Source organism: Danio aesculapii, chromosome 21, assembly GCF_903798145.1.
Source record: "Danio aesculapii chromosome 21, fDanAes4.1, whole genome shotgun sequence".
Lineage (NCBI taxonomy): Eukaryota > Metazoa > Chordata > Actinopteri > Cypriniformes > Danionidae > Danio > Danio aesculapii.
In genome coordinates this window covers 36,433,799-36,445,853 of record NC_079455.1, presented here as the reverse complement: position 1 = coordinate 36,445,853, position 12,055 = coordinate 36,433,799, and the positions used below count along the sequence as shown (strand labels likewise).

At 35.2% G+C, this 12,055-nt stretch overlaps 2 protein-coding genes across 2 annotated transcripts; both read right to left on the bottom strand.

Annotated features, from left to right (window-relative positions):
- Nucleotides 1-4,568: 4,568 nt before the first annotated feature.
- On the bottom strand, nucleotides 4,569-5,405 carry LOC130214264 (uracil nucleotide/cysteinyl leukotriene receptor-like). Its single transcript, XM_056445862.1, has one exon. The coding sequence runs from the start codon at nucleotides 5,403-5,405 to the stop codon at nucleotides 4,569-4,571; it is 837 nt and encodes a 278-aa protein (XP_056301837.1).
- A 4,016-nt stretch (nucleotides 5,406-9,421) lies between these two features.
- Nucleotides 9,422-10,243, bottom strand: LOC130214263 (uracil nucleotide/cysteinyl leukotriene receptor-like). The gene has a single exon (XM_056445861.1). The coding sequence runs from the start codon at nucleotides 10,241-10,243 to the stop codon at nucleotides 9,422-9,424; it is 822 nt and encodes a 273-aa protein (XP_056301836.1).
- Between the last annotated feature and the right edge of the window lie 1,812 nt (nucleotides 10,244-12,055).

Genomic DNA, 12,055 nt, shown 5'->3' with positions numbered 1-12,055 from the left:
GTGTCCGCCTTTACGCTTCTCTCCTGACCTTGCAAATATAATTGGCTGAATTGTAGAAAAACTGAATCAAAATTAATATGTATAATAAACTAATAATATAATAAACTAATAATAAACTAAATAAACTAATTCATATGTATTAACCTAAATGTGTAATTGAGTTTCAGGGTTAAAGAAACTTAATCAAATAGGCAAATTTGGTTAATCAGTTACAAACATGTTAATGGTGAATCTCGCTAAATTGTTTTATGGACAGTTAAACAGGAGAGTTTTCCAGCTCTGTGCAGGTAAAGAACAGGCTGAACAAATCCACCAAGCATATAACTAATAAAACTAAAAGAATAACGTTCCTTAATAAATCGATACAGAATAACAGAGAGCCCATAGATGATCTGTGGGATGTATTTAACACACATTGTCAGAGTAGTTATCAGAATAATATAAAACGCTCTTCTCTTTGTGTGGTTTTCCTCTTTCTCTCTTGCTCTCTCTCCTGGTCCTGACTGCTTCAGAGCTCTGAGAACAGCCACAAGACAAAACAACTGAATAGAGATGAAGCAGAGGAACTGTGCAGAGAAAAACTATGTATAAATATGAAGTATATGCATAATAAACATGCAGCACAAGCAGGAGCCAAGAGTGATCATCTAGGTCACAGCAGAGCAGATCAGTCTATATCTGAGCGGTTTGTACTTCAGAAAGGTTACAGGATGAACCACTGCAAGGTAACGCTCAACACACATCAGACACTGAAACAGAGGATGACCAGTAATCACGAGTCCAACTAGGAACTGTATCAATGTTTTGAGATGTGAAAACATAAGATGAGCATCAAGTATAGCCAACAAAGACGTCACACAAGGAGACATTAAGGATGAAGAATTCTGAAGTAAGTCCACTTCCTGTGATGATGAGCCATATAATATAGGAGTGTGTAGGAAGACCGACAATTAAGTTGACGGATAGCATACACATATGCTGAGTATTTGGTAGACCAGTCGAACAAGTTGTGGAGTTTGAAGATGATTGCGCTGTGGTGAAATTCATCCTCTCAGCTCAGGAAATCACAAATGAATTATTAATGATGACGCAAGTGTGATCTACAGGAATTTAGAGAGATAAATGCCTTTCAGATTAGAATCAGAAAACAAAAACAACTCCTATACAGGCAAAATAATCCTAATACCTTTGGCTCTTGATGGTACACAGGTCTTGCGAAGAAAAATAGTCCTGAGCACATCCGTATGGAGCACAAGCTTCATGTTGTATAATGACAGACTGGTGGATGGACTTTGGTAATCACCAGAATATATACTGCATGTGCATCACATAAAACATCAGATATTATATAAAGATCAATAAATAAATTTATATTAATGCATAAAATTGACAGTTTTTTTAAATAATAATTCAATCCGGATTACAGTACATCTCGTTGCACAATAATGCATACTTTTGTTCTAACTTTAACTTGAGATTTAGCTTTATTCATTTTGACAATGCAACATTTGTTTTACATTTATTCACCAAAAATAAATGTGTTATGTAATGTGCTTTTGACAGTTTAAAAAAACAGTCATCTCAAATAACCTTCATAAATCTACAACTGGGCTGCACAGGTGCAACACATCTGCTATGCAAAGTGATAAATATTACAAAGTCAACATTATTAGCTCTCCTATCACATTTCCCAGGTGATGTTTAACAGAGCAAGGACATGTTCACAGTATTTCCAATAATATTATATATCATTTTCCTCTGGGATTTAATTTATTTTAGCTGGAGTAAAAGCAGTTAAAATAAATTAAGATCAACATTATAAGAGTTTTATATTTTTCCAGTTGTCTACAGAACAAAGCACTGTTATCCAATAACTTGCATAATTATACAAACTTCTCTAGTTAACACAACCTAGCGCCCTATCATACACCTAGCGCAATAAGGCGCAAGACATGTTTTCAGGGGGCTTTCAGTTTACTCATGACAGTTTGCTTTTGTATAATGTTATTATTATTAGCAGTATTATTTGTTATATGCATGTTTATATTTGTTTTGTTAAAAACAAGCTTAGATTTGTCCACCTGTCAGGTTTTGGACTATATGGGGCATAATACATGTCTTTGCATATAACTCAGTTTTTTGACCACACTTCGTTATTATTGTTCATTTATTCGTTTGCTTGAAATTAGAACCTCAATTTAGAAATGGTTTTGATCGTTGCACTTAACAAACAAAATTCATTATGTAGGCTAATGGATGTCTTCAGTGGAGAGCGTACAACACCCTTTCCTTATACACGAAAGAAAGTGAAAGTAAAGGCCGAATGGAGGCATGCTATCCTCTTGCTGCAGATGCTGTTTAACTGTTTTCTTAACTGTTTTGAAGCGTTCAGTTTTTCCACTTACAAAGTCCACCATGTAAAAAAGCAACTGACTCTTAAAGGGTAATGGTAGATTAGACTCTGATTGGTTTATTCTCAAAACACAACCATAACTCATTCAGACACTGTTAGACCATGCGCCACATTTTACTGTTCTTAAAATAGCAAAAGTGGATTCAGATACACCCTTAATGCTTTTGCGCCCTGCAGAGCCCCTAGTCTTTAAATTGACCTTTAAGCTGAATACTAGCATCAGGCATAATAGGTAGAAAAATAGCATGTACTGACAACAGTAGCAAAGACTAAATAAATTAGTTATTAAAACTATAATGTATAATATATAAAACACATCTCAGTAAGTGACATTTGGGATTTTTTAATTAATATTAATAATAATAATAATAATAATAATAATAATATTGATTTGAACTAGGCATAGGCGGGTATAAGATTTTGACGGTATGATAACCTTGCATAAAAATATCACTGTTTCACGGTATTGTGATTACTGCTCTATAATATATTCTTTTTAAATGTCTGGGTAAAAACAGGGCTTCTGCAGACTTCATCACATCAAATTCATAACATTTTAAGACCATTATGAATGAAATACAGACTTTCACATGGCAAAACGCTAATAATGTTCAGTAATAACCAAAGGATTTTTTTTTAATTGCCCCATTAAAATTAAAAGTTGTTTTTACAGATTAGCCATAGCTTTACATGGACAATTAGTGAAAATTAAGACCCGTTTAAAAGACTCACGACAGCATATTTCAGTAAATTTAATACTTTTTAAAACCCTGCAGACACCCTGAAAAATCTAAAACTTTGTTCCCTTTGAACACAAACAAAATTCATTATGTAGGCTAATGGATGTCTTCAGTGGAGAAGCTTGACTAAAACCTTGACTTTTTCCAAACGACAGTATACCCATGCCTAATTTGAACTCTCTCTTTATATATAATCTATATATACACACTCATTACCAACTTTATTAGGTACACCTGTCCAATTGCTCGTTAGCGCAAATTTGCGATATATATGTTCACATGGCAGAAACTCAATGTATTTAGGCATGTAGACATGGTCAAGGTGATCTGCTGCAGTTCAAACCAAGCATTAGAATGGGGAAGGAAGGTGATTTAAGTGACTTTAAACATGGCGTGGTTGTTGGTGCCAGACAGGCTGTGCTGAGTATTTCTGAAACTGATGATCTACTGGGATTTTCACGCACAACCATCTCAAAGGTTTACAAAGAATGGTCAGAAAAAGAGAAAATATCCAGTGAGCGGCAGTTCTGTGGGCGCAAATGCCTTGTTGATGCCAGAGTTCAGAGAAGAATGCAGACTGGTTTGAGCTGACAGAAAGGCAACAGTTACTCAAATAACCACTCGTTACAACTGAGGTATGCAAAAGAGCATCTCTGAATGCACAACAAGTCCAACCTTGAGGCGGATGGGCTACAGCAGCAGAAGACCACACCGGGTGCCATTCCAGTCAGCTCAGAATAGGAAACTGAGGCTACAATTCACACAGGCTCACCAAAATTGGACAATAGAAGATTGTAAAAACGTTTCCTGGTCTGACGAGTCTCGATTTCTGCTGCAACAATTTAACGGTAGGGTTAGAATTTGGTGTCAACAATATGAAAGCATGGATCCATACTGTCTTGTATCAATGCTTCAGGCTGCTGCTGGTGGTGGTGTAATGGTGTGGGGAATATTTTCTTGGCACACTTTGGGCCCATTAGTACCAAATGAGCATTGTATCTATGCCACAGCCTACCTGAGTATTGTTACTGACCATGTCTCTCCCTTTATGACCACAGTGTACTCATCTTCTGATGGTTACTTCCAGCAGGATAACGCACCATGTCATAAAGCGCGAATCATCTCTGACTGGTTTCTTGAACATGACAATGAGTTCACTGTACTCAAATGTCCTCCACAATAACCAGAACTCAATCTAATAGAGCACCTTTGGGATGTGGTGGAACAGGAGATTTACATTATGGATGTGCAGATGACAAATCTGCAGCAACTGCGTGACCCTATCATGTCAAAATGGACCAAAATCTCTGAGGAATATTTCCAGCACCTTGTTGAGTCTATGCCACGAAGGATTAAGGCAGTTATGCTTTAGCAGTTAGCCAACTATATCAAACAAACATGAATAACTACATGATTTACGGCCAGCAAAGACAGGAGAGTTTTCCGACTCTGTGCAGGTAAACAACAGGCTGAACAAAACCACCAAACACATAACAAATAAAACCAAAGGAAAAAAGTCCCTTAATTAATTTTGACGTCACAATAACAGAGATCCCATAGATTATCATTGGGATGTATATAACACACATTGTCAGAGTAGTAATCAGAATAAGATAAAAAGCTCTTCTCTTCATGTGGTTTTCCTCTTTCTCTCTCGCTCTCTCTCCTGGTCCTGACTGCTTCAGAGTTCTGAGAACAGCCACAAGACAAAACAACTGGATGGAGAGGAGGATGAGAAACTGTGGGGAGAAGAACCAAGTATATACAAAAACATAATTTAACATAAAACAAAACATGCCGCACAAACAAGAACCAATAATAATAATCCAGACAACACCACAGCAGATCACTCTATATCTGAGCGGTTTGTACTTCAGAAAGGTTACAGGATGAACTACTGCCAGGTAACGCTCAACACACATCAGACACTGGAACAGAGGACGACCAGTGACGATTAGTCCTAATAAAAACCATATTGATGTTCCCAGATGTGAAAGTGCAAAGCAACTACTAAGTATAAACAGCAAACAATTCAAACAGACACCAATCTCACAAACAGACAGGTTGAGGTTGAAGAACTCTGATGCAACTCCACTTTTAGTTCCAGTGATGATGAGCCATAAAACATAGGAGTGTGTCGGAAAACCAAACAGCACATTGATGCTGTACAGATAAAGGTCCAGGCTGTTCTCTGAACCAAATTTGTTTGTAGAGGCTTCAGGTGAGGTGAAGTTCACTGTAGAGTTACTCATCCTCTCTGCGTTTGTCTTCGCAGTTCAAAAATGACAAAAAATATGTGAAAAAAATATGAAAGCTGTGAGCGACAGGAAGAGAGAAGTCAAATCAGAGTGAATAACTAAAAAATGTAAAGGTTTTCAAACTGTACAATTCCACACAATTATAATACAAACATTTGGATATTAAATATAAAATATCCATGTATATAATGAGTTATTTTGTACAACACATTACATAAGCAACTGAATAGAAAAATAAAATCAACATTATGGGACTTTCTAATGTGAAAGTTATTTTAACTGAAAATTGCATCAACAAAAAGACTGTTTTACTTACATAGCCTATGTTTGTAATATGGAAATTCTACACAGATTCATTATTTTTCCCTTAAATGGCTTTTCTACTTTTCACGAGTTTTTAAATCTATCACACACAGCAAGTAAATCCCAACAGTCGCCTACCGAGTGAACGTCTGCACATCTTTGTGCTGCATTATACACTGCTGTCACAAGAATGTATGTGCGTGAACCAGATATGAAAATAATAAAAATAATGTCAAGCCCCATGAGAAAAATCGAGTAAATCATATTAGATCTATTTGCATGTTGCTAACAATATAATTTAAAGGAGTGCTCCAGAATTAATTGAAGGCTTGGTTGTGTTTAAAAGATGCAAAGCAATGTGTGTTCATGCTTCATTTGTAGAAAATCATGTTATTTTTTCATAGATCTTACTTTAATTATATACAGCTACTCAGCTAACATGAAAACAACTGTCATATTTCCTAGTTCCTCTGAAAGGTCCGGCCTCAAGAGACTCTGATTAGTCAGCTAACATAATGTGCTGTGATTAGCGGATCGGCTCCACGTCACCAGAAAAGCGTCACACCTCCACAAAACAAGCTTTGATTCTGCTGTGTAAAAAGTGTCAATCAGAGTAGCTGTTAGCAGTATCTGTTTGAGCCTTAATCACACAGAAAATTAAAAGTATGAACCTCATGCCTGATCTCTAAAATAAAAGCTGACAAGTGTCTTTAACAAGTGAAAATAGGGTGTGGCTTCTTTAAGAGAGAATTGCCATTTTATGTATGTGTGTGTGTGTGTGTGTGTGTGTGTGTGGGGGGGGGGGGGGGGGTTCTGTAAATACATGTAACATAAGAACTGCATGTGTGCGGGACTGATGTTTATTTTTATTTTTCTCTGATGCTCGGGTTAAGTTGTTTTTCTGTAATATACAGTGACAGACAGACAAGATGTGGAATACAGCCCGTGTGAGCTTAGATTGATTTTTCTGCTGCAACACGAGTTAGGCAAGATATCCTGTATTTTTTTTCCTAACTCAACACATTACATGTCTTTCACATATATTCGGAATAAGCATGTTTAAGTAATATGAAACGTTCACATGTCTTCAATGAGTTCATTATCTGAGATGTATGAATGCAGGAAAAGCATCCACATAGAGAGACACTGCAGTGCTGCTGAAGATTGTGGGTGTTTAAAGCATTTTGACTGATAAATATGAATTTGTAGCTAAATTGTTAACGGTGCCTAACAGCATTTCCCATTGTTTACAACCTTGTTTACGTCCTTGCTAAAACATACCGTTAATGCTATACTATGCATGTCATAGATCAATTTTAACACATTAAAAATACTTACATGTTGTGGCTCACAATCCACAGCTTCTGCTTGTTGGAGCTGCTCCTTTGAGGAGTTTAGTCGAATCCAGCACTGAACTGGAAGAGATTGTGGAAGCTGTCCTTTGTCAAATGCTAGCTATATATATATATATATATTTTTTTTTTTTTTATGTAGTCCCTAAAATTCGTTCGCTGTAGGCTTTGCTAAGCTAACTCCGTTTCTCAATATGCGTTCTTCAGCAATCTTGCGTCCTCGTGTTCTCATGTAACGTCATCCTCAACTGCCAAAGTTCAGTTTCAATACTCAAGACCGCAAGAACGGAGGACGCATGAAAGTTCCCAGAGGTGTTCTTGGTATCGAGGACGTATGGATGCAGACTTGAGCACTGAACTTGCTCTAGAAGTCCCAGAAGGCATTGCGACTGGAGGTAGGAAGCGCAGCATTTTATTTAGAATTATTATTAAAGTTCAGAGATACAACTTCTTTATCTTAGGAGTTTCCCTAAAACAGTGAAAGTAAACATTACCATGAAAATATTAATAAAGGCATAAACACATTAAGGGTGTTTATTAGCTGAAATTCGTATTAAAATCTGTTTTATTTATATTGTGCAAAGTATATTTGTAAAGTCTTTATGCATAGTATATACTGTGAAAAGGCAAAAAACTATAAATTGCTGTATGAATGCTGTAATGTTTAAATCATTTTTGGTTAAAGATGCGTGACGGTCCTGTGACCATCAGGAAGAATTTCTCAGAGGACACGTTCTGTGTTTTTACAGTCTCCAGAGTTCGTTCTTCCAAGGTGACCTTGCAAGACTGGTCTCCACAAGAACGCAAGTCCGTCCTCTGCGTTCTTGAAATTGAGAAGCAGCCAATATCTCCCTTTGCATTGAACTTTGAGCATATTACATTCAGAGATGTTGTTTATGTTCACATAGCTACATTACACATCAACTAAAAACGTGATATTCTAGCGGACCACCCCTTTAAGTCAATACAAAATTTTATTTTTTTTTTGGTTTATGAAGGTTGAATGTATTATGTACAGTCATTACATCACACAATATTAAGGCTATATGACAACAACATAAAAAAATGTATGATTAGAAATAGAGGTGAAAAAGATTTAAAAGGTCATATCTAAAAGAAATTAAGAGAATTGTACATTTTAACAGGTGTTGTGAGTTTTAAAATGAAACTCTCTTTCAAGTTGTCAATTCTAAGGCTTTATAATTGTAAATAATATAATTTTGAAAGGTTAAAAATAAGTCTAAAAAAACAAAACAAACAAACAAAAAAAAAACACTGGCCTGCACAAGTGCAACTCATTCACACACAGTAATTTACAGGCACATCATGATTTTTCCAAGTACGATGCGATCCTGGATTAACATCTATGTTGATCATGGAACATCAGTTTTGTTGGAAAATGTAATCCATAACGATTCCCTACCTCTAAACCCAACCATAACTGTAAATTATTCCCAAAATCAGAGGGGAATAATAGTTAGATAACAATCATGTAGAAGTGAATAAATCTAAACGTAAGCCTAAATTAACATAAACGGTAAACGTATCCCTTAATTCTGATTGGCTGATTGGAATGTTCTTTCAGTATCAACATAGATTTTAAATTCAGGAATATGGTGAATCCTACTTGATGGAATCAGGTTAGCGAATTTACAGTTTGATGTTTTTTACTAGCTCTAAGCAAATAAAGAACAGGCTGAACAAAAGCACCCAGTACAAAACTAATGAAACTAAAATAAACAAAAGTTCATTAATAAAATGTCTTAAAATAGCTAAATTCTTGCCATAGAAAAGGTCCATACATAACTATGATGCTCACAGTAGTTATCAAAATGAGATGAAACGCTCTTCTCTTCGTGTGATTTTTCTTGTTCTCTCTCTTTCGCTCAGCCACAAGACAAAACAACTGAAGAAGAGGAACAGAGTTGAGAAGAACCACAAATACACAAGCAGAAGCCGAGAGTGAATATCCAGGCCACAACACAGCAGATCACTCTATATCTGAGGGTTTAATATAAGCGTATTTTTGACCATAAAATTAACAACAAGATATTATTCAATATTATCATATTTATTTGATTTATATTAGGCCTATTATTTGATTTCACAAAACAGTTTGTGTTTGGTCACAAAAGCATAGCAAACTTTGTCCTTACACACTTTATTCATCTCAAATTAAATGTCATTCTTCATTAAAATGTCAAACAACATTAAAATTAAGATACAAATTTGTTCCAACTGAATTTTTCCAACTAAAATATATAAAGTTTGTATAGTTTTGTGCGTTCCCATATGCTACATAACTAAGATTTGATCGCAGCAACCTTTTTTATGATTACATAACAATTAAAAGTTTTATGGACAGCAAAGACAGAAGAGTTTTCCAGCTCTGTGCATGTAAAGAACAGGCTGAACAAAACCACCAAGCATATAACATGTAAAGCCAAAAGAAAAAAATCCCCCCATAAATTGTTGTAAAAGAATAACAGTGAGCCCAAAGATTATGAACGGAAAATATATAACACACATTGTCAGAGAAGTTATTAGAATAAGATGAAACGCTCTTCTCTTCATGTGGTTTTCCTCTTTCTCTCTCGCTCTCTCTCCTGGACCTGACTGCTTCAGAGCTCTGAGAACAGCCACAAGACAAAACAACTGGATGGAGAGGAAGAGGACGAACTGAGGGAATAAGAACCATGTATATACAAAATTAAAACGTAAGATTACGCCAAGCATACTACACAAACAAGAGCTAAGAATAATAATCCAGACGATAACACAGCAGATCACTCTATATCTGAGAGGTTTGCACTTCAGAAAGGTTACAGGATGAACAACTGCCAGGTAACGCTCAACACACATCAGGCACTGAAACAGAGGACGACCGGTGACGATTAGTCCTAATAAAAACCACGTTAATGTTCCCAGATGTGAAAACGCAAAGCAACCACCAAGTATAAACAGAAAACAACTCAGACAGACACCAATCTCACAAACAGACAGGTTGAGATTGAAGAACTCTGATGCAACTCCACTTTGTGTTCCTGTAATAATGAGCCATACAACATAGGAGTGTGTTGGAAAACCGAACAGAAAATTAATGCCGTACAGATAAAGGTCCAGGCTGTTCTCTCCAGAGACTTCAGGTAAAGTGAAGTTCACTGTGGAGTCATTCATCTTTTCTGTGTTTCTCAGTTCAAATACACAAACTATGAAAGCTGTGAGCAACAGCAAGAAAGAAGCCAAATCAGACCGAATGCCAATTTTTAGAGTTAAACTGTTCAATTCCACACAATTACATAAAACAGAAACATTTGTATATTAAATACAAAAAATTACCATGAGTCATTTTGTACAACACAATAGATAAGCAAATGAATAGAAAATTGAATCTAACATTATATGACTTCATAACACAAAGGGGTTAATTTAATTGAAAACAGCAACAGCAAAAAGACTTACTTACATAGCCTTTGTTTGTATGAAAATTCTATACAGATTGATTACATTTCCCTTAAAAGGCAATCAAATATAACAAGTAAATCTTAACAGTCACCTAAAGAGTGAATGTATGAAGCAGTCTTGGTGCTGAAATTTACACGGCTGTCACACGACTTGTGCATGAATCAAATATGAAAATATTAGAAACCCATAGAAGCTTCAAAAAGATGGACAACCCCATGAGAAAATGCCGTAAATCATGTTAGATCTATTTGCATGTTGAAAGCTCATATTATAATCTACATTCATATAAAATGCTCTCTTTTTTGGTTATGAAGTGTGAATGTATTATGTATGAATAATAATAAGGGTAAATGATAAAGTGGAAAAGATAAATGATTAGAAATGGATGTGAAATTATCTAAAAGGTCATATTTAGAAGAAATTGATATTTTAACAGTGTCTTTTAAAAAGATATGCAAACATTTGTTATATAATCCTTTATAATATAATTTTGAAAGTTTAAAAACAACTCATTACCAATCACCCATTTACATTAACACATTCTGATGTCATGGAAAAACAGGCGAAGTCATTTTAAAGCTAAAAGATGTAACCTTAATTTTCAAGTCAGAAATGTTAAAAAGGCTTTTTTCTCATTCTCTTAGCTACAAAACAAAACAAAACAGCTGGATGGAGTGGAAGAAGAGGAATTAACTTCAGTGGTTACAGGCAATGGCTTAGTTATTAAGGTTGATGTGTGGGTGTAGGCATGGGACAATAACCTGTTTCAAGGTTTACTGTGGTTTGGAAAAGTCAAGGTTTTAAAACCGCCAGAATTTTCTGATATACCATTCCTACATTCATATGTAGAGTTTTCTTTTTGTTTTGTTTTTTGCAACTATTTTATTTAGTTTTTAGGGCCACAGTATCTCCAGCAGAAAATGACCCTCCACATCAAAAGCCACTGTTCCAAAATATTTGAAATGTTTCTTAAAATAAAATATATTATTAATATTATTATTATACCAACCTTTATTTTACCAGAAAAGACATATTGAGATTAAAAAAAAAAAAAAAAAAACTTTTACAAGAGCGTCCTGGCCAAGATTAGGCATTATACAAGTCAAATGGGTCTAACAGACAAAAAACAATTAATAGTTAACATTAATCACACCTTGACAAACAAACTACCGTATTCAAAACATCTACAAGCCTGTGTTTCAACTTCTAAATCATTTATACTCTTTTTTTTTTTAACCATTAAGTGAAATACATTTTTTAACTGCAACTTTGTAGATTATTCCATGTAAAAGGTGCTGCGTATTTAAAAGCCTTTTTTCCCCATCTCAGTCCGCACTTTAGGATAAATGATCAATAAATATCCTGTGACTGAAGGCCATAGCTAAGGACAGTTTTTTTTTTTTTTTGCAAATGTAGTTCTCGAGATATGAAGGGAGCAAACCCAATATAGATTTGTAAACAAAGATATGCCAATGCTTGAGCCTACGAATGGACAAAGCAGACCAACCTACCCTTGTATACACA

Bases quoted from the DNA above. Each gene is read 5' to 3' on its own strand.
- LOC130214263 (XM_056445861.1), bottom strand. From the start codon at position 10,243: ATGAATGACTCCACAGTGAACTTCACTTTACCTGAAGTCTCTGGAGAG.
- LOC130214264 (XM_056445862.1), bottom strand. From the start codon at position 5,405: ATGAGTAACTCTACAGTGAACTTCACCTCACCTGAAGCCTCTACAAAC.